This window comes from Athalia rosae, chromosome 3, assembly GCF_917208135.1.
Source record: "Athalia rosae chromosome 3, iyAthRosa1.1, whole genome shotgun sequence".
Classification (NCBI taxonomy): Eukaryota; Metazoa; Arthropoda; class Insecta; order Hymenoptera; family Athaliidae; genus Athalia; species Athalia rosae.
This window is the reverse complement of record NC_064028.1, coordinates 23,946,859-23,970,646: the sequence shown is the minus strand read 5'-3', so window position 1 is coordinate 23,970,646 and position 23,788 is coordinate 23,946,859. Positions and strand designations below refer to the sequence as shown.

Here is a 23,788-nt window from a genome sequence, read left to right as displayed (position 1 = left end):
AGATCGGGATCAAGAGCCGCGAATCGTCGTATAATAATCGGTAGCTTTTATACACGATCCATTTCGCGACACAATCCATACTACGTATCGAATCGAGGGAGGTTTCTCGTTCACCTTTTTCTCATCTATATTCGTGGATCGCACGAAAGACGGACGGAAAATCTAAGAATAATTCTAAATTAGATTCGCGGCTATAACCACCGGGGATATTCGTAATCGTGATTGCTTCGAAATAATTGGAATGAATTATTGATTGGGAAATATTATTCCATCGAATTTTCGACGATAATAACACTTTGTGATTCTCTGAGATTCGGTTATACTCGATTTTTGAAGAATGAGAATGAATATTTGTCGAGAGATTTTCAGCGACACTATAGCTTTCCGAGGTATAACGATTCACCACCTGTCTCGATTCCACATTGGTCAGCTGGTGTACGTGTACGTATATCTCCACCCTTTAAACCGGAGATCGATAAACGGAACTGCGGCATTACCGTGACGTCACCGACGCTAGTGTGACGTAGCGGAGGGTGCAGGCGTGGGCGGCACACCAGGTCAGGGAAGTCGTTTTTGAGGGGGTAGCGCGAGGGGAACGAACAAGGTCAACCTAAAGGGGATATTAGAAATTCACGGTTCGCATATGTATATATATGTGTACGCGTAGAAAACGATCCTATTTTAGCCATGCATAAAATATCAGTATACGTGTCGCTCTTTAATTTTTTTCCAAATCCCAAAAGTAATTTTTTTTTTTTTTTTTGGGTATTTCGATAGAAATTTTTACAATAATTCACGTAGAAGATAAAATAGAAACGGTTAGAAAAAAACCTACTTGCCACAGGTTTTCATAATCGCATCTAGACCGTGTATATATACTATAGGTATTTCACACGGTCGTATACGTCGAGGATTATCCATAAATCAGGGAATTATCATTTCAGCTATATTTCCACCATATGATGATGATGATGATGGTTTCGAAATCCATACAGATATATATATATACATATGCCGGCATACCTGCTCGTTGGTTGAAAATCTTGCAAACCTCCGGGCAAGGACGAGTGTCGTAGGATAAAATAGGATATAGGATGTGAACGATAGATAATTGGATAAGACAGCGGGGAATAGGATAAGACAGAGGTAGGATAAGATATGTTTGATCATGTTTTCCGACCAGGTATGTACCTACCAACGTATACCTGTACAAATATCGTTGGTGATAAATTGATTAAAATACACGTCGTATATCGTGGTTGCGTAGGCGGTTGAATATCGCACGCGCTAACTTCCATCGGCTCTCTACGTATAATTTCGAACATGTATGTAAAGTACATCGGTACGGGTGTGTAGAAATTTATTTTATACATCGATGATCGTCATCTTCATCCTGCAACTCTGAGCAGAAGCGGCGGCATATTTCGTTCGGTGTACATATTTCGAATCGAACGTAGGCTTCGTATAATAGACATCGTTCGACCGCTTTTATATATATATATATATACATTTATACGTATTACACACCGTACCTATGTATGTGCATGGATTTATACGTGTATACGTACCTATATGCCTTCGGGAAGATATGTATTATAAGTTTATTTTATTCCCTAACTTTCTCAACTATCTCTACTCGCGCCCCGCTTCACGAGAATATTACACTATACACCAGGTCGTACACTAATTCTGGGATAGGCATGTATAGCAATAGTTCATACTCATTGCTCGCAGGTATATGTTGAAAAAAAAAAAAAAAAAAAAAAACACCTCTTAAAGATAATTCGAAGACAGTAACGTATTTGTGAAATTCGGGCCCCGCCCCCCTCTTTACCTCTTTCACGCTTACGGGATGAAGTAGAAAATTAATTAAGACATAAATTTCAAGTTCGTTAAGACGGGGGAAATTGATTGTAGGATATTTATATAATTCTTTTTCATATGAACGTGTAATTATCGATTATTCATCTAGTAACGAATGGACGAGGATTTTTAGATGGGTGTATTATCGAGAGATTAAAATTCGTGAGGGTCGTGGAAAGAAGAGGCGATGATTTTTTCAGATGAATTAATCTATTTTTCAAAATTATATTGCCACGTAGCGATTGAGCAAGTCATATATATGTAGGATTATAAACTATTATTATTTACAAACCGATTTCGATTAAAACGAGGTCATTTCTGACGGTATGATGACAGATTTAAAAAAAATAACGGATTCCAGAATTTATAAATTTATCAATGTATGGGATACGCCGTACGTGTATACGTATTTAATTATACATGTAATGTATATAGCCTAACCAAGTTATACGTTTCGACGACTTCTGGAATTATGGTAAATTTGCTTATTATAAAGATAAAATGTTTAATTTATTGACCGAACCGAAACGATGACCATTCTCTCTTAATCGCTCTCGCGCATAGCTCGTTTATACCGCGCGTTGCGTTTTACCGATACCAGAAGAAAGCAAAAAAAGAATAAAAGAAGAGGAAAGAAAAAATCGCGATCGGATTCGGAGGAGGAGGAGATTCGGTTTGCGGGTATACCTACACGTGTGTTATACGTACGTAACGTACTTACGTATATGTATGCTAAAATCGCTATCGTATTTATTTATTTTATTGCAATTTAAACCCGCGCAGAATTTTAGGCGGACATTTCAAGGCGATATGGTAAGCGGAACCCGAAAATCGCGACCTTCAGAAAATTATCTAGCTAACATCATCCGCACGTATACATCACAATTCGCGTTAGCTTCTCTCTTTTTCTAAATTTCAAATTAATAACGAAAAAAAATTCTTTGTCGCGTTATACTCAAAATATTTGCCAAATGTAATTGAAAAGAAAAAATTTTTTCTCGCAATTTCCACCGGAAGAAAGAATAATATCGAAGTATACGGGTACGTGCGTACGTCCGTGCAGGCGTGTTCAACGAGTTATTTTATAATTATTATTTCCACATTGTCAATTTTATCCTGAATGCGAAATTGCAGAGTGGACTTGAGATAACCGCGCACGCGTGAAATTATTCACCATATTATCGTTTGTTGGTGTGCGCGGTATTCAAACGCGTACGGGTGTGTTTGTATTTCACATCTAACTATTTGCCTATTCCAAGGGAACGCGAGGGAATTCGAATGAACGTTCATTCGAAATCCGGTACATGAGGTTCACAAGTGTCGCACCGGTGTGTGCCTCACGTTTACTCGCACACACACGTACGTATACATCCTAACGTCTCACGATCAAAACTCTTGTATCCACAAGGAGCGAATGCCCAAGAAGTCAAAACCTGTCCGGACAGTCGATAACTACAGGGGCACCCCGTATATACATTCACGCGCCAAAGTGTGGGTGAGGTTTAACTTATTACATACCATTACTCGAAGGCGTACCACCCGTTGTGTGGGCCGCCGCAGAACGACCGATTTACTCCGACAATGATACCATTCAATTTTGGCGACCGCTGACGTCGTTTTTCTTTGTTTTTTCTCATTTTTTCCTTCTCTTTTCAAACGGAAACGGTGTTACAGTGCAGGTGTATCGCGGTCCCCGGTTCCGATTCGTCGATTCGAACGATCTGTCGGATGATTAATTGATCTCGGTAATTACGATCGTTTATACGACGTACGCAAGTATAATAGTTACGTACGCACGACGAGGCGTTGCAAGTATGAATGACTACTTTCTTTCAATTACCATTATACGTACCATCATCATTACGGACGCGGTTAATGGCATTATTTTGTTTACGGAGAGTCAAATCTTCCGCAATGTTTAAAGGCTTAGACCGGTAGCCTCGTGGTTAATGTATTTACATAACGCTTAACTTTATACTGCGTCAACTGTGTGTTGGTAAAAGGTACGCTACGTAAGTGTACTGCACGCGGGACTCCGGACATAATTGATCGTGCTCTGACAATCGTTATAATTATTCAATCTGTTTTTTTTTCTCCCTTCTACTTTTGCGCAGTCTTTTCACATGTGAACGGTAATCGTCGTCGCATAATAAGCGCGATCAAATCGTTCGAACGGATCGAAGCAGTCTTCGCCTATTCAACAATCCGAATGACCGATAATCCACGCACTCGGTGGCCCGGGGTTACAATGGTCAGGATCGCGTCGGTGGCCCCGCCGAGTTCCCTCGCGGTCAAATTCGAATAAGAAAGCAAAATGCGCGTGGAAGTTTGTCATGCTGGTCCGCGGGGGTCAACAACCGGAACTGGAGCATCATTGCGACGAAAGGGTGGTGGCCCGTGGTTACGATTAATTTTGTTTACGCGACCGATGACCAAGATTGAAGTTTGGCAGCCGTAGGCCACAGAGACCTGGTTCGCACATTTCGGTGGGCTGCTGAGTAGCAGCGACCGGGATGAGTTTCGGTGTATCCGGTGGCCGGGATAATTTTTAGTGCTGTTGTAAATCTCGTCTACCTACGTTATACAGGAATTCTTATTGCGATTTCTCCCGCGAGCTACGTTAGATTTATATACCTGTAATCCGAAGAGCGGATCAGTCGACGGCTAACGACCGTCTATAATTTCGTATATACCCAAACGACATTGGTATGCACGGGGCGAAATATACCGAGGAACGAGGAGCGCTTACTTCGAATGTGAATCGCGTGTCACTCTGAAAAATAATAGCTTCACGAAACAAATGGAAAAATGAAAACGAGGAATGAGAAAAGAAAGAATTAGCGATATCCACCGTCGGAGTGCGCGCATACCCACCCATGTACGCGTAGATATTACCTACGATCTTCGAAGTTTAATTTATTCGAATAAAAAACCAGAAGAGAACAAACAATTTTAAACTCAGATCGGTCGATTGTTTTTGATTCCTTTTTTTTTTTCGGTATACTTGACAATTTTCGAACTAATCGTTGTAATAGTCCCACATAGACGATTTCTTCGGGTCGTTGAGGTGACGTTAGTTGGTTTGCCCCGTCTATTCCGCGCCCACATCTCCGCATACTGATGATGTGATCGGGTCTCCGTATCTGCTTCTATACGGTTCACAATCGGTCTCTACGGCTCGTAGGAATCAAGGTCGTCGTCTTTGTGCTATACTATCAACCTATAGCTATTACGGATTTCTAAATTCCCTCCGATCTACAGTTTCGAATTTATTTCTGTTACCCGTATCAACGTTTTTTTGTTTTTTTTTTCTCTTTTTCCAACTTTTGTTTCTCTTCTTCGACGACGGTCGTACCTCTCTTCGCCGGTCTCATCGCGCGCGGCTACCCTGAAATCGAATCGTTGTTGAGCAATTTTCGCGCGCGCGCTTTTTTTTTTTTTCTCTCACACATCTGCCGTACGGTTGCGAAAATTTGGCGAATTAATGCGATCGTAATGTGTATAATTGCGAACGCCTCGGCGCCTCGAAACTGTCGTCGATCGATGGATCTTTGTACGAAATTCGTGGATCATCGCCGCCTCGCATCGTCGTCGTCGGCGAGGCGGCCGGCAACTCCCGTAAATCGATCAGCCGACCTCGTTCACCTCGCCAGTCGAAAGCAAGAGAACACGAGAGTGTGCTAGGCCAACGTAAAACCGAGCTGAAATCTAGCGGGCGGCGTAGCGGGGCTAGGCGAGGCGATCCAGGTAATCGAGGCAATCGACTATGAGACCGAGCAGATTAGAATTAACCACGCTGACGCCGATGGTGCCGCGGTTTAACGGCTCGCGATAATTAAGAGGGGGTTAACGAACACGAGATTTGCGCGACGGATGCGCGACGTCGAAGGATCGCTGGATGAATTCGATGGCGTCGATTGTTTCGCGGGCGATTACGGGGAGATACGGAGGTAGATTCGTTCGTTGTTTTACCGAGGTATCCCCTCATCAAGATTCAAGAGCGTTCGAGAATTGCAAAACTCTATAAATCAAGTTTATCCCAATTTGATACGCGAATCTCGAGATCGACCTTGCGATATTCCCGTATCTCCATATTTTTGAGCGAAGATCGCGTTAAACCGACGAAAAAAAAACCAGTCCGATATTATCACCGATCGATCGTATTTTTGTAAATAAATCTAATGATGCTATACAAATAATCATAAATTATCCATAATCGTTGAAGATCTCGCTCGAAGCTTACGCCTCTTGTAAAATAATCATTTTTGTTATAATTTTTTTCAAAAATCCCTACTCGACCCAACGTTGCGCAAGTGGAAGTATTTCTTTCGTCTTTCTTTCTTTTTTAGCCTGACGTAATAATAGGCGCGTTAACATGCGTTTCGTCCGTACCGATCTCATTATTGCGGCAGGGGATATACGCAATTAATTGCCTCGCCGTTGGGTTCGCACGACCGCCACGTACAATGCGTAATGACGGCGATGTGCAATGGGCGAAGTAATTCATCAACAATTCGACTCTAAAGCGGACAGTCGTCTTCGAGTATTTCGACCCGCGAATTTTGGCGGCGTCTCGCGGACGCGTCGAAGTAGCCGCAGCGATTCGATCGTTCGTCCGTATGCAATAAAATGCGAGATTGTCGAACGATGGAGAAAATAAACGTTATGGGTAAGCGGAGGATCGGCGATCGCGCGCCCGTACTACGCTGCGCGATATGCACGGTTGGGATGTATGTACCCAGTGTGCAGGGAGATGATGACCCCGTCGGAGATCCTTTCCCTCATGGCATGGTGACTGCACCGTGCCGCGAGCCAGAGGCAACCCAACCAAAGCTAGCCAAGCAAAAGCCGCTAATTGGGGCCAACGTTTCTCACATCTTGTACAGCCGCAACTAGCCGGTGCTCGTTGGTATATAAGCGCGGGTTCCCATCCACGGTTCGTAACCGTTGGACACTACGGGGCAAGCTGAGCATCATCATTATCAACATCGGCATCATCGTCGTCCCCGCGTCGCAACGAACATATATTTGCAGCTGGTATATACCTACCTATACAGGAATTTGTCCGGTGATCGATGGATGCGACGTCCGTCTTGTTCTTATTTCACATTTTTTATCCCCCCCGCTTTCTTTCGTTCGAAAGAAACGCGGCGCGGGGCTACTGCCGTTTTAATTTAGACGTTCAACTGGAATATGCAGTACAAGGAAATCGGAATTCGAAGGGCATTTTATTTTACTCGTGTTATACACACAGAAAATACACCGCTGCGGCCGCCGTGCGGAATCCTATTCCTATTCCCTGGAATCCCTGCTGAGAGTGAGAGGATGGGCAACTAATCATCTGTCCGTACTACCTATCTTACGTATTACTTATATATATATATACATATATATATATAGGCATACGTATGTACCGGCTACCTACATATCAATGCGTCGGGGAAAGGCGTGTGTAATACGTAAGTCTGAAGAAAGACTCTGGTAGTCGGACATATCTGACTGTGCGTTTAAAATAAACTTACATATATTCACGAATACAATGCCATACACCGCACACGATCTGTATATATCAGCAGCTCGTTTCAGGGTAAAAATTAACCAGGTAATCTAGAAAGCGAATGTGTATCAAGGGTGCGAACACTCATATCCAAGTTGACACAGTTATTGGTTTCTTTCTCCTTATTTTTATTTTTTTTTAATCTCCAGTTTTTTCCCCTACGAAATCAATTCGACGATCTGATTAACAATTTGAACGTGTAACCGGTTACCACCCACTGAAAAAAAACTGAGCAAAGAAAAAAGAAAACAAACAAAAGACTATTAATAGATCTCTTTGGAAAGATATTCGAAAGTGGCGGCTCGTGAGTTTCACTGCGGTGAAATATTGTACTCCGAATTATAATATACGTTAAATTAATTTTTCTGATCTCGCGCCTCTCTCATTTAAACACATCTTATTTTCATCGAAGACGCCAGAAATCACATCCGTTCGTTTATCTCGTAAACGTAGTCGAGCTCGTATTGACGAAGTGCGCGGGCCGTAGCCGTAGCCCCGCGCTCTCCTAGGTAGGACGCGTGGTCTGAATCTTCGGTGATTTCAATGCCTGGGATACGGCTCTCGCTGCGGGCAACACGTTGACGCCGCGTCGGTTACTCTCCGCACAGTTTCCACGGTATAAAATACGAAGTCTTTACGTATACACGTACCTGTAGGTAAAAAAGAAGTGGTAAGAATCTGTTTCAAAATGGAATGGCTCGAGCGCACAATGAGTTTAACCTGCAGCATCTGCTCCCACGGTATGGATCGGTTTATATACTAAGGTCAATCGGGGCGATCGAAGGAGCAACTTTATAAGGACACACGTTGTTACTTCGGACCCCCTGTCAAACCCTTTCCCGATCACTCGCTACCTATATTCATACTGCGGATCACCGGCTGTATTATAATATACCTATATAAGCTTTTACCGTGTCCTCTTCAATTTCTCTTAATATATCTTGCCCGTCTATACATAGATTAAGTTATAATTCCAAGCGGTCGATCGCACGTACTGTACAGCACATCTCGCAATCGCAGTTCCGAAGTAACTACATAAAATATATATATATAGTTTCATTCTTTTCTACGTTGTTTTCTATTTTTTCTCCACCCCCCTTCTGGAGTCAATGTACCCGCGCAATGCTCGACGTAATAATGCATTATATGTGCTGTTTTTCTCGTATCTATACAATATACTTAGGTATATACATTGATACGGAAGCGTGGGAGTCCATAAACCGCGCGGTGTCGAATCGACCAAGAAGAAGAGTATAGAACGGCAATCAGTCGACCAATCAATCAATAAATCCGTCTATCAATCCGTCTACACTCGATACAATTTTGAATCCGATCGGCGTAACCGCACCGGATAAAAAAATAAATAAATAATCGAATATATATTTGTACACGGTGTGGAGAAAAAAAATTGCGTGTGGCACGCAGACGTTCATGCATAAATGATAAAAACGAGGAGAAAAAAAAAATAATTACAAAAAAGTATACCAGCTGTCCACATTGCACCCGAACGTTATATATAGGTACGTGTGCAGCGAAACGCACGCGTTCGATAATTCTTACGACTTGAACAGTAATTGCCTCGATACACCGTACAGACTTCTGCAGAATCGGAAAGTAGTAAATCGACCAGTGATAAAAGAAAAAAATAAAATGAAAAAAACGAAACAAAAATTCATATCTATGTAGCTTGATTTTTTTTTTTTTACTCATTTATTTTTTTCTAATAATTGATTCCATCGATTCGACGGATGGCTTTCGCAATTACGCCGAGGGTTGTCGTTTTTGTGAATTATGCCTTTTTTTTATAATTTCTGTTTCTCTTTTTTCTCATCTTGCTCCGTTTTTTCCTTTCAATGTGATTTGAGCTACACATACGATACATATGTTAGTACATAAGTATGTACTAACATAACGTGCGTATACCACACCATGTTGAATTCGTGTATGGGTTGCGATGCACGAATCCGTTTATCTCCCGGCGCCCGAAGACTTGACTGACAACATTTTACTCTCGTCGACCTACTTCCCCCATCCCGCTCCTACGGTGTGCCCGCTTTTAATATATCGGACATCGCGTGTACATTTATAACTGATATACATATCTGTATCTGTATATTATTATTAAATATAAGCAGATACACGCGACACTGTACCAAACTCACAGATCAGACGTTTTACGAACTGATCCCTCGACGGAGATTTTTATTCCAGTTACTTTTTTTCTCACGTCGTTTTGGGATAAAATTTTCTTACGGCTCATTGCGGATATTTTTCCATGTTTCGTGCGCACTACATACGTACAAGTATGTGTTAATCTTCTTTTTTCGTGCCGCATGGATCCGCTTTTTTTCTTCTCTTCTTATTTTTCGTGAAATATGTAATATTTTTTTTTTCCTTTTTCGTAGATCTCCTTGATATTATGCCAAGGGCGTGGACAAGATTCTCTATACGAATTAATTAAGAAATCTATTCCCGTAGGCCTTCCTAATATCCTTGACATCCATATCACAACCCGACGAGTTGCTGCTCCTTGAATACCTCCAGGTATTATCATTGATAACTTTGATTATTTATTTATTTTTTTTTCGGATTTTCACTCGATGGAATTTTTTGTTTTTTGATTTCATTCCATTTCTCGAGATTAGAAACGTCCCGCAGCGAATTTCAGACCACGCGCAACGTAATTACCATCCAAGGGGTAATCATTCATCTTGGTAAATTTCGAATTTCGTATGTATATAATACCTGTAACCGATTTCCTTGCGCAGGAGATGTATGGAGTGGTATCGAGGGTAATCAAAATTTAACACCGATTCACCGGTCGCTTTAACTTTTTCTCAATATTATAGGTTTCGACTTTTTAATGCCGTTTTTTATGCACGTTAATACGTTCGTATAACCGATCGCTAGAAAACCGGAAATCGGGAGCTACGCCTATGTTGTATACGATCGATACAATTCTTTCGTAATAATAATTCGAACGGTAGTCGCACTGTGTACGGTAACAGTGGGTACAAGTATAACGCGTGGTTTGATCGAGCCGAAGTTTTTAAGAAGTTTTCTTATCTCGCAACGGATCGGTATCGCCGATATCATCGACAATTAATCTCTGCATGCGCTCAAACTACACGTGAATATTATATAGGTGTAGATGTGTTGTGTAGGTGACTACCGGTACCCCAGATATACATTCGAGGATCGATACAAATAAAATTGATCCATACACGGGTATCGGTATTCGATACAAGATCGCCATTCATAACCGATATCTAATTATTCGAACGATGATCGGTGATTATTTCCATCACAGCGCGGGCTGTAGTATACCATGTGGAAAAAGCATATACCGATCTATCGGTGTCAAAATATCTATCTCTTTGAATGTTTTGTTCTTTTTTCACGAGTTAATGCATTTTAACGCGTCATAATTATAATGAGATGAGTAGGTATAGGAAATGCTTCCCGCTATGCAACTGATGTAGTCGAAGGCCGATTGCAGAAGCCGTAACTTAAGGCATTAGAGGTATAAGGTTATGTGGTAATAATCGCAATACCGATCATTAAATTACTGCGATGATTGATTGGTTGCATAGTTAATAAACCAGGAAGAAGAACCTGAAACAGTCAACCGTCGCATATATAGCAGCATCCGGCTTACGGGTCCTTGACGTCCTCCAAGTTTGAGGGGAAAAAAATAAAATTTATTATGCATTTTCAGTTCGTCTTTTTATCTTGCACTAGCATTCCTTCGTCGTTTGGATTTATGCCATGTAATTATTTTTTAATTTCATACGATTATATTTCACACGTCTGTTGCTCCAAAAAGCGAAAAGCTGGCGATAACTCGATCAATTTTATAGATAGATTAATTTAGCTTTGGAAATCGGATTCCTGAGATCAAAAAAAAAAAATTAAAATCGCATAGAAGACCCCGGAAAAAAATGAATGTTAATTTTTTACCCAAAAATTGAAAAAACTCCAAGGGGTACCCCTTGGAAAATTTTCAAATTTTGGGCGGAATTTTTTATTCTCTTAAATTGATCGTATGGCACTTTTCTTATGTATTTTGACCTCAGGAATCCAAATCTGGAAGAAAAATTGACCTGTCTCTAAAATTGACCGAGTTATCGCCAATTTTCAGCTTTTCGGGGTCAAAAATAAAAAATTGATTTTTTAGTCTATCTTGATGTAATTTGAGCTCAGGAATCCGAATCCGAAAGAAAAATTGATCTATCTGCAGAAATGACCGAGTTATCCTCATTTTTTCGCATTTTTTACCATAAAAATGGACATATCTCGAAGGGAAAAAATCGTAGCTCAATTTGGACAACGGATTCGTGTTCCTGAGGTCAAAATACATGAGAATAGTGCCATACGATCAATTTTAAAAAATAAAAATTTTTGGTCAAAATTTGAGATTTTTCCAAGGGGTACCCCTTACGATTTTTTCAAATTTTGACCAAAAATTTTTATTTTTAAAAATCGATCGTATGGCACTTTTCTTATGTATTTTGACCTCAGGAACACGAATCCGTCGTCCAAATTGAGCTACGATTTTTTCCCTTCGAGATATCTTCAAATTTGTACCGAAAAATGCGAAAAAATGAAGATAACTCGGTCATTTTTGAAGATTGATCAATTTTTCTTCCAGTTCTGGATTCCTGAGCTCAAATTACATCAAGATAGACTAAAAAATCAATTTTTTATTTTTGACCCCGAAAAGCTGAAAATTGGCGATAACTCGGTCAATTTTAGAGACAGGTCAATTTTTCTTCCAGATTTGGATTCCTGAGGTCAAAATACGTCGGAAAAGTGTAATACAATCAATTTTTAAAGTACTTTACTTTCGACCCAAAAATCGATTTTTTTTTTGGCTTCTCAAGGGCAATCTTACGTATAATCAGCTCAGGAATCCAAATCTGAAAGCCAGAATCATCTACTCATGCAATCGATCGAGTAATTATCAATTATTCGCTGTTGGGAGCAGAAAAATTATCAGACACATCGATTGGTTTTAGTCGTAGACCCACTTTGATTCGTCGCAATTCGTGCGTGGGTCGAAATATTCGAATTCTGCAATTTACCAACGAGCCCGAGCTTTGCTGGAGTCAGCGTAGTCAGCAGCGCAGCGCTTTGTTGTGAGACGTCACCTTCGGGGCTGAGCAGAGGTGACGCCCCACAACAAACCGCGCGCCCGTGGCTACTTAACTCCCTCGTAGACCTCAGGAACACGAATCCGTTGGCCAAAATGAGCTACGATTTTTTCCCTTCGAGATATCTCGATTTTTCTGCTCTAAAAAGCGAAAAATTGGCGATAACTCGATCAATTTCAAAGCTCGGCTTTTTTTTGGTTCAATTTTTGATTTAATTGATCGAACCATAAATTATTTAGCATTTAGCTGAGACATTTGAAAAATTGAACGTTGACCCCTCAGCCAATCAGTAATCGAATAAAATGTCATCACCGTTTAGCGGCACGATGACAGGCATCATCAAAAATGCATCAACTTACAAGTTTACTTAAGTTCCAAGTTGTTAGTTCACAACCACTGTGTTACTTGTATCTGTTTGAAAAAGTTTGAAGACCTCTGTAACGCGCGACGATATTTTTAGTCGATGGAAAAAAACCAAAGGCTTCTTACATTTCTTTTCATCTCTTTTTCGGGGAGACGTAATCATCATCGGACGAGTTGAATTCGACTCCTCGGATCGGCGGCTCGACGCATTACGATGGGAGGACGTGTCGAAAAACCACATGTGTTCCTCGAATATGGTGGCAGATATTTTTCTTACAAACTAGCTTACGGATGCGGCTGTAATCGTACGCGTACAGCCAAACCGCCGCCCGTCCAGATACGTACCTACGCATGTATGTAGGCCACGACGAGCAATTACAGGAGCAAAAGAAATACGCGTGTATACGTATATAAGTGAAATAAAAAAGCCAACCGACAAACTGAAACGGCGCTCTCCGTTTTTGCCCGAGATTGTGGGAAGACGCTGATAATCGTTACCACGAATTCATCGACCGTAACGATCGAGTCCGATTTTCATTTTTCGTCTATTTTTCAAAGGGTAAAACTTTTCGCGACATCCACTTTTCATCGTGATCGATCGTCGTGTGCCGATTTCGCGGTGCGCGCCGCGTCGAAACTCTAAAGTCCGTCGATATCGGAAGCCGAGTTGCGTGTAAATTTAAACGGAGGACAATCGCTTGTGATATGCGAGTTCCATCCGTGTACGGCACATCGCGTATAAGGTTCACCTGCAGACTTATGGCACGTGAAGAGGCGTGGCTTTGATCACCGTGGGTGTGACGCGTGGCGCCGGTACAACCGGAATTTATTGTGTACACGGGTACGGGGGTCCGGTTGAATCGACCCCGTATGGAATATTCTTTCTGTCTTTTTGTTTTCCGTGTTAAAATTTACCGATACAAATGCCCGGATTACTCAACGCTTGCGAGAGTTACGCGGGGAATGATGCGATCGAATTCCAGATCGGTTTCGTGTTTCGGAACTTGATGAAAAAAAAAAAAAAACAGAAAGAAAGACACGAGTCTGCAACGTTTCGTCTCGTCCGAAGAATATCTCGCGCGGTCGTCAGTTCGTCGAATATATTGAATTTTTGGTAATTCTTCGTTACGTACGAACGATACGAGAGGAGAGTAGAGGAAATAAAAAGAGATTCGCTGGACAACGCACACTCGAAATCCAGCCTTACCTATAGATCACAATAAGTGGATTGAATGTGATCGTAACCGTGACTATCTGATCTGATTTCTGAGATCGTATCTTCATCGAGTTATGGCCTAGGGGACGATATTATACGGTGTCAAGTTTCCTACGGGAGGATCGCTTGTTCCAGGTTCTTTTTCATTCCTAACTCGGGCACTAAATCATCCCGATGATGATCGTGGGGCAACAATAGACAAGGGGCGTTTAAAAACCTTTTCACTGTTGTTGCCACTTCCCATTTACTACTGTTGAATCCCGTCTAATTCCTTCCTTCCTTCCTTCCTTCCTTTCGTAACGAATATAGCTACCTACATGTTTTTCTCCGATAATATACAAAAAATATGAAAATGAAAAGAAGAAAAAAAAAAAAAAAAACTAGAATCGAATTATCCAACCCTTGAGAAGCGCTCGCTCTCTCTCTTTAATTTTTTTTCACTGCCCGAAGACTCGCGGGGTGATATTCTCGGTATAATAATCGTACCGCTGTTGCTGCTGCTTCTTCTGCATAGCCGGTGTCATAGGGTGTTGGTGTGGTGTGGGGTGCGGAACACGGGGTAGTATTTTAAATGCCAATGATTTCACTCCTCCCTTGGGTCTTCTCGCCTCTATATATTAGACAGGATGGTTCGCTTAGGTCTCCAGTCGACTGGAGGTCCCTAAACTTTGCGTTACATCATGTCCTCGCAACAACGATCTCTCGTTGTTTTTATAAAAAATTGAAACGAGAAAAAAAATCGAAAAAAATCGAAAAAAAGGAATTTCCAAATTGTGAATGAGAAAGTTGCATTTTGCGCGTGAAAGTGAGGATTGTGGTGATCAATTTTTTTTTAAAAAAAGCAAAAAACCCAGGAAGGATTTAATCTTGAGAAATGACCACGATGGACGATAGTCAGGCTGTTTATTGCAGATACTGTGGGTTGTTCTTGTACATTGATTTCATTCCTTTCGATTTTGTTCGATAATTTTTTTAAATTCGCTGGCTGTGATGAATTGAAAATTTATTCGTTTCAGGGCAGCTGCATTCCCCGGTAACCGGCGACAGCGAAAACAGCAACAGTAACAGTAACAGTGGATCTGTCGTTCCGAGTAGGATCGAGTGCGACCAATCGGTCCAACAGTCTCAAGCAGTTCTTTGCAACGCAGTTCCTCTCCCTGTTCCTGTTTCTGTTTCCGTTCCCGTTCCTCCAACGTTATTAACGAATACCGTACCAGTTCCTAATACAGTTAATGAAAATACTCCCGTCACCCTACAACCTGGTCAAAGACAAAATCATCCAGGTGCCACGAACGCCGCAACGACCACAACAGCATTTACCGTCGCTTCAAGTATGCTTCTGCTGCAGACACAGGTAAAGAACCAAAGAAAAAAAAACAAACATTTTGGATCCTTTGGAATTTGTTTAGAATTTTTTTCACCCCACCTTGAATTTCATCAATTTCGTTTCTGCGTCTCTCGATGCATTCATATTTTTCCCCCACCCCATCAGCTAATCACCCGTTGCGTAATAAAAATAATACCAACGATCATCGCGATGGTGATAATAATAATGATAATAATAATAATAATCATAATAATGATAATAATAATCGGCCGTAAACGGGTCACTAAAAATCCAATCGAGGACAATATGAATTATTGAAGGGGGGGGTGGTGTGGTAGGGGGTTGAAACCGTCGCCGTAGCGGCGAAGGTGGCGAACGGAGTATGACAGAGTAAAGAGAATGAGCAGTCACGGCTCGGCAGACGGAGTTGTCCGGATCCCGAGGGAGCGATGAGGGAAATGTCAGCCAGTAGCGGAACCACCGCGACGCAAATTGAATATCCTTAGTCAGTGAAAAACGCTTATACTTGCTACGAGCTAACGTTGTCTATAAAATACGTTGTAACAATATTGCGAGGGGCGGGGGAGGAAGGGGTGGCGACAGGCGAACAAACGAAAGGATGAGAGAAATTACCGAAGGAAACGGAAACCGATCGTTTTCCACCCCTCCTGAATCCTGCGTCTCAGGAAAATGCGATTGAAAAAACGACAGATCCCACTATCGATTTTTCACCTCAGTCTTTATGCATTTTATTTTTGAGACAAAAAAAAATTGAACAACCACTAGGCGCGATATCCTTCGCCTTTGATCATTTTGAATATATGGATTTCCGATATATTCCGACGACCTCCACGCATGATGGGAATCTTTTAGAAACTCGAAGGTCTTCGATAAGGGTTGGAGTTTGGTCCGTGAGCTTTTTTTCCTTTTTTTTTTTTTTCGGGGGCGTGTTTCTCCACAACGTCTCTGCGCCGAGTCTTCCGGAGCTCCGCCCTCTGCTCAGGTGCTCACTTTGTAGTCTAGGCCCCCAGGTACGAAACGGGTGTTGATATTCATCGGCGATCTGGAGGTCGTTCTTCATTTCTAACATTCGGTCGCGTTTGGCCGGTTGCTTTGTGCCCGGACGGATATAATAATAATAATTAGATTTACAAAAGGAATCGGTGAGAGCTACGGTAGCAAAGTTGTGCAAAAAGATCGGCGTCTCTCTTTCCTCGACCTTGTGTGATTCGCTGATTTTTTTCTCAAGCAAACGACGATGACGCCGGTCAACGAAAACTGTCGCCGACGATCCTCGCGGTTCGTCTAATCGCGACTCCCGATTGATTCGAGACATGTGGATATTCTGGTTGTCGGATCCAGTATTTTGAGCGCACATGAAACGACGGATTCCGTTCGATTCTGTTTGATTCGATTCGATTCTAGATTTCTTCATACCGGCGCGGACCTCAGACCCGATCGACTAGCTCTTGTGAAATGTCACGTTCACCATCGCGATTGCTGCACACGCCTATACAATTTGTACCGGTCGGTTTTAGGAGCGAATTAATTCGACTGGTCTTCAATATCCGAATACACGCGCGGGACAGATCCACAGTTACTGTCGCTCACGTCAAAACCATCCAGTCGATCGTGCCGAACAGTACGTCCCGCGAAATACTTGGTTCATTTAACTTTCTTTTTATTTATTTTTTTTGTCGTGCTTTTGGTTTTCCTCAATTCCTCTGGTCGCGGTTCGAATTGACAGATCGTCCTTTTTCAGAGCCCCTTCGGATGTAGCAGTTTCGCCGATCTCCTGACGGCACCGTACGCGGACCCGATAGACGCCGGTCATTTGTCAGAGGAACTTGACCCCTTCCCAGAATTGCAACTTGGCAATCACCATCATCATCATCATCACAATACGACCGCACACGCCGCCAATACCACTCCGGATACCCAAAATCATAACTCAACGCAACACGTGCCCCAAATTATCCCTGGAGACGTTCAGGCCGACTCTCTGAGGTCAGTATCAAAAGATGACGTAAGTTTTAAAGTTAAGATAATTTCACGGGGTGGCGAATGTGCGAAGTCGACGATAATCTTGGTCGCGGGGATATTGAGATATCGGGTGAATTAACGTCGCGGCATTCCGGTTTCAACATCCAGAAGTGCAGCACTCGAGTCGAGTCGAGTGGAGTCGAGGCGATTCGTTATACGATGACATCCTTCCACGGTCCGGAGATAGATGATATTCCTTTGTCGGTTTCAGTCCGACCCCGCTTCCGAGTTTCCAGGAGACTTACACGGTGCAGCGATACACGAGGCAGGAGTTACAAGGTCTCGGTATAAAGATGGACGAGGACTGTTACAACAATCCGGTGTACTCGAGCCAACCGTATACCGATTATAACCCGGCGGTATCCTATCATCACCATCATCATCATCATCATCAGGGATACTATCAACAAGAGCAGACTCCCACGCCTAATCCCGTTCCTCAGGAGCCTCAGTACTCGCCAATGCCAATGGTGTACAGTCCTGCGGCCACGACTCCGGTACCACCGCCAACAAACGTACCAATTGATCTCCATACCGCGGCAGCTGTCACGCCGAGACAGGGAAGAGCGAGTCTTCCACTCCAGAGATCAGAATCTACGAGGTATGTCGCTTACTTTTTGCTTCATTTTCCTTCTCGTTCCTACTTCGAGTTTTTTTTATCGGTCGTCGATCGATCCTCGTGATACGAAAATTCAGAGTTCGTCGGTATTTTTTCTATTCACGTTTCTCTTCGAACCACGCAGTAGTAACGAGTCACCTAAACCACGGGGTGGTTCCGGTTCCGTTGGTTCGGCGAGTCCTGGAACCGGTGAACGCGCCCCACCGAGCCCGAGCCAACTTTGCGCCGTATGCGGGGACACAGCGGCCTGTCAACATTACGGAGTTCGTACCTGCGAAGGTTGCAAAGGATTTTTCAAACGCACCGTACAAAAAGGTTCGAAATACGTATGCCTCGCTGAGAAAGCGTGTCCGGTCGACAAACGAAGAAGGAACAGGTGTCAGTTTTGTAGATTCCAAAAGTGCCTGATGGTCGGGATGGTCAAAGAGGTAATTGAAAAAAGGAACTGGACGAGAATGATCGTCGACGTCGGGTGGGTTTTTTTGACGTTGGAAATTTTTTTTCCTCTCGGTATCAGGTGGTCAGAACGGACGATCTCAAGGGTCGCAGAGGACGACTTCCGTCGAAGCCAAAGTCACCTCAAGAATCGCCGCCGAGTCCACCGGTCTCTTTGATAACCGCACTGGTCAGAGCGCATCTGGACACTACGCCGGATCTTGCGAATCTGGATTATTCGCAATACCGGGAACCGGGACCGGGTGAATTACCGGTCACCGAGTCAGAAAAAATTCAACAGTTTTACGGACTCCTGACGACCTCGGTGGACGTAATAAGAAATTTCGCCGACAAGATACCCGGTTTCACGGAACTTTCGAGAGAAGATCAGGTGAGATTTGAAAACGTATCGTACGATCCGTTCCTTTTCGTTTCGTTTTTTTTTTTTTTTTTCTTCTTTCTTTTTTCTTCTAGTTTCCGTTACACAGACCGTAAGTACGAGTAATGAAAACTATTCCTCCGCTTTCTCTCCCCCAGGAGCTCCTCTTCCAATCGGCTAGTCTCGAACTATTCGTATTGCGACTTGCGTACAGGACAAAATCGGACGCAACGCAATTGACCTTCTGCAACGGTGTTGTATTAGCGCGTGCCCAGTGCCTTGGAAGTTTTGGTGACTGGTTGCACGGTATTTTAGATTTTTGCCAGGGTCTTCATAGTCTAGATGTCGACATAAGCGCCTTCTCATGCCTGTGCGCTCTCACCCTCGTCACAGGTGAGTGTACAACGGAATATGTGAAACCGAGTAGAGTGAAAAGAGAAGCGAAAAACGAGCGAATGAGAGAAAGAGAAAATAAAAATCAGATACGTACGTATCGGTGCGTACGTATACCCCATTATCGGACTGACCGCTGACAGATTGATTGACTCGCTGTTTCCAATTGCCTGCAATGCTTTATTCAAACCCATTTCGAATCCTACGTCCTACCTATGTGCTACCTATATATATACCGTTCTCCGCACCACAACATCGCGTGACTTGAGAAATTCAGTCATTATTTGATGATGCGGTGGAGAGGAACTTTTTTCGATACCTCAACGGTAACGCCGACGGGTTAGCGGGTGGGGGGAAAACCAGCGGAATCGAAGCGGATGATAGAAAAAGGAAATAAAAACGTTGCGATTTTATGGGGCTTTTGTTTCAGAACGTCACGGTCTCAAGGAACCTCACAGGGTCGAACAGTTGCAGATGAAGATAATAGCGTCGCTTAGGGATCACGTTACCTACAACGCCGAGGCACAACGTAAGGCGCATTATTTTTCACGTCTTTTAGGTAAGCTACCGGAACTGAGGAGTCTCTCGGTTCAGGGTTTGCAGAGAATTTTTTATTTAAAAGTAGAGGATCTCGTTCCACCTCCGCCATTAGTCGAGACGATGTTCTCTGCCACTTTACCCTACTAATAGAAAATAATATCATCGCATATATTAGGACAATTTTCATATTTAATGAAAAGAGAGAATATCGAAAGAGAAAAACTATCTATACATATATATATATATATCTATACATATATACATACACACGAAACAAACAAATAATATAATACATTATATATTTATACGTCTAGTCGTATATGTTTAATAATAAATGTAACTGTAAATATATATCATATATTACACGGTACGTGAATTACATTATTATCTGAACGTATTAGTTGCGTAATAATGTGTCGAATACAAATGTTCATAAATAATTGATCATCCTTTGCTACATACATATATATAACAATATATGTATCGTAATTCCAGTGATAATTATCTCGTAATACACAAAAAAAAAAAAAATTAAATAAATAAATAAATACATATATAGATGAATATGGAGAACTCCTACCAGTTCTCATTATTATAACATACTGTACATAAATATTTTATGGGCAAGAAAAAAAAGGTATATACTATGATATAATATTATTTGATGAGCTATCTGAGTGCGTGCTGTTGCACACACACAAAAAAGGAAAAGATACATCAAAACAATATGGATAAAAGTTAGATGCGGCATTGCCGAACATATTAATTGTTACGTCATTATGCAACATAACGTCGATTTAATTATATTGTTTTTTTTTTTTTTTGTTTTTTTTTTATACTTTGTCTTTTTATTCCACAGACCCCCATATTATAACCATAAAAATTCATCATTCGATGCAAATTGCTAAATATTCGACGTCTAGCAGGTCCATAAATGCGACTAGTATTGCGTCATTAGAAAGTATAGCCAATTTATCATATCCACACGGTTACATCTCGGCAGCTGCCTATTTTATTTTTCATTATTTTCATTTTCATTTTTTTTTTTTTGTTTCAAATTTCCAATGAAATTAATTTCATTATTTTTTCCCTTCATTTCTCGCGTTTGAGGTATATCTGCCTCCCACCCTCCCCCGATAATATCAAAGCGTTACAAAAGACAAGGAAAGAAATTAAATAGTGAAATAATAAAATCATTTGAAACAAAAAGAACATTACAATTTTCGTCTTAATAAAACAATATTACTATATCTATCAAATACATGTATGAAATATAGATGTAAAAGTGAAACTTTGAATCCTAAAAGTTGTCCTAGTAATAATAATAATTGTAATAACAATAATAACAATAACGATAATAATAATAGCAACAATAATAAGTAATGTATTAATAACAAGTACAATTACAACAGCAACAAGAAGTAATAATAATAACAATAAATCACAATAATTTAGCAACAACAGAATGTTAATTCCTATACTGCAGTAATGAATGACGTGAAAATATTATATATACAATTGGTAAGAAAATTTGAATGACCGAATGAAAAATAAAAATGAATAGTAAAACCAGGTGAAAAAACTGACGTAAAGTGGAACCAGAGTACATAGTATTTGTACGTTTACATATTGAAATATTAAATGCATAAATATGACCACAGTAGAAGAGACGAGCCCTTAGCTTTTTTTTCTCTTGTTGATTCTATACGTCAACGGCAGCATATCATATATTAATGATAATGTTAATGATAGTGATAATAATGAAGATAGTAACGGTAGTTGATGTAATATTGGTAATAATGATGCTAATAACGATGTCCAAAACAGATAAAAAAAAAACATGTACTTCATATACATATACCGGTATGTATAGATCGGTTCGAAACATATCAATGATTGTTATAATTGTTCAGGTAAAAGAGAAAAACAAGCAGAAAAAAGATATCAAGAATAGATAAATAGACTAAACACTAATAAAAGCATAATTCATGAACGACATGAATAAAGAAAATGATCAACAAAAAAACCACAAAAAACAAACAAACAGATATAAAAAAGGAAGACATAATAGTGAGAGAATGACGAATGTGTTGTATGAATAGCGATTTTAAATATAACTTCTCACCCTTATCGTTGTATAAATATTTGGAACACTCTTATATGTATTTATAATAAAAGAAGAAAGAAAAAAGAACATAAAACCGGAAATAATATAATTAGAAACAAGAAGTAAATTAAAGTAAGTAAGGTAACAGAAGAATGTGAAACATATTATATTATATATGTATAAAATTATGTAACTTACAATAGATGGGTGATATAATGAACGTGAAGGTCCAAGAAAGTTGATAAATGTTGATAAAAAAATGGAGAATAAAAAAAGGGCAAAATAAAAAACTGTGCATGGTTCGTAAAGTTGAAAAGGGTATAATTTATATATGAAATATATATAATAAAATAATTCAGTGCCTTCGATCGCTGGAGCTATATGAATACAAAATATAAATATAATATACGTAATGACATCATGTTTAAATTTATAGGGACAAGAAAGACAAAATTGTATTTGATCAACTATTTCACCAATCATTTGTGAAATATTAAACGTACAAAAAAAAAATGCAAAGAACGAAGAAAAAAGCGAATTGAAGAAACAGAAAAATTGAAGAACAGAAGAAAAATATAAAGAAATAAAATAATGTCTGTGTACCTAAAACGTGTATATGATTTACATTATATACGCAATCAATTAGGTATAATTATAACAATAATACTAATAATAATAGTAATAATAATTATACATTAAGTTATGTGTATATGCGTATAGAATACATATAATATACCGGCTCTGCATTATCTCTGTCCAATTTAAATATAAATACATATACATAATACATACGATATAATATATACGTAGATGATGTAGATGATATGCATATATGTATATTGTATTAACTATCATGTTATTATGTAATGCGTAAAAGAACATTTATTACTATAGTTATGATTATTTAGGATCGAATCATGTACACGTAGATATGATAGCTTATTATATTCCTTTTCATTTACGTAAATCATCATCTCTTCCCCCTTCACTTGAATTATGTTCCTTTTTACAATCTATTGCATGCATATTATGAGTATATAGTATGAATGTATTATACCATCTAAATGCGTGTTGTATATTGTCCTTTCTATCGTGATTTATAATATATATTTATATCTATACTTGAATTTTTAATCATTCGAGAAAATGATCGTACATATTACCAATAATCAATGATCATGATAATAAATACTCGAACAGTGTGTCTTTGGAATAAGCGAATTAACTAGTATATGTATCAATACATATTCATATACATGAACAACAAATGAAAAAAGAATATCACATTAGCTAATAAAGTATACGTTACATATAACAAAATGAATGAATATTATACATAGATAACATGGAAATATAATATGAAGTAACGATATCATATGTGTGTGAAATTGCAATGTTATAAACTGCTTACCCTTATATTTATATATAGAATATATACATCGTATATATATTTATATAAATAGGTGTAAATTTTCAATGTGGCCTGATTCGCTGTAAGTTTCGTGTCAAAGTTAAACTGATACAATTATTACGTTCATTTTAATACGTTGTCCGAGATTCCATAACATAAAATTGATAAAACTAATGAAGAAGTAGAAAAAAAAAAAGGAAAAAACGGAAAACAGAACGAGAAAAGACAAAAAATACAAAAAATATAAAATAGTAATAAAATTTGAAAGTATCTATATAACATTCTATTTTATAACTATAAAAGAAAAAGTAAAAAAAAAAGTCAGAAAAGAAACGGGGTAAGAACATTTGATTGAAAATGAATAATATTATAATATATATAT

The 23,788-nt window shown here is 39.9% G+C and overlaps 1 protein-coding gene across 2 annotated transcripts in view; it reads left to right on the top strand.

The window, feature by feature from the left end:
- Positions 1-23,650, top strand: part of LOC105686787 (nuclear receptor subfamily 4 group A member 2) — a 29,272-nt gene extending 5,622 nt beyond the window's left edge. The window contains exons 2-8 of one of the 2 annotated variants that reach the window (XM_012401918.3): positions 15,169-15,506; positions 17,242-17,486; positions 17,734-18,123; positions 18,266-18,569; positions 18,659-18,967; positions 19,114-19,348; positions 19,779-23,650. In XM_012401918.3, coding sequence (XP_012257341.2) covers positions 15,169-15,506; positions 17,242-17,486; positions 17,734-18,123; positions 18,266-18,569; positions 18,659-18,967; positions 19,114-19,348; positions 19,779-20,035 — 2,078 coding nt within the window. In that variant the 3' untranslated portion in view covers positions 20,036-23,650. The remainder of the gene's footprint in view (positions 1-15,168; positions 15,507-17,241; positions 17,487-17,733; positions 18,124-18,265; positions 18,570-18,658; positions 18,968-19,113; positions 19,349-19,778) is intronic. The other variant, XM_048651546.1, reaches the window with a different exon arrangement.
- Positions 23,651-23,788: the final 138 nt, after the last annotated feature.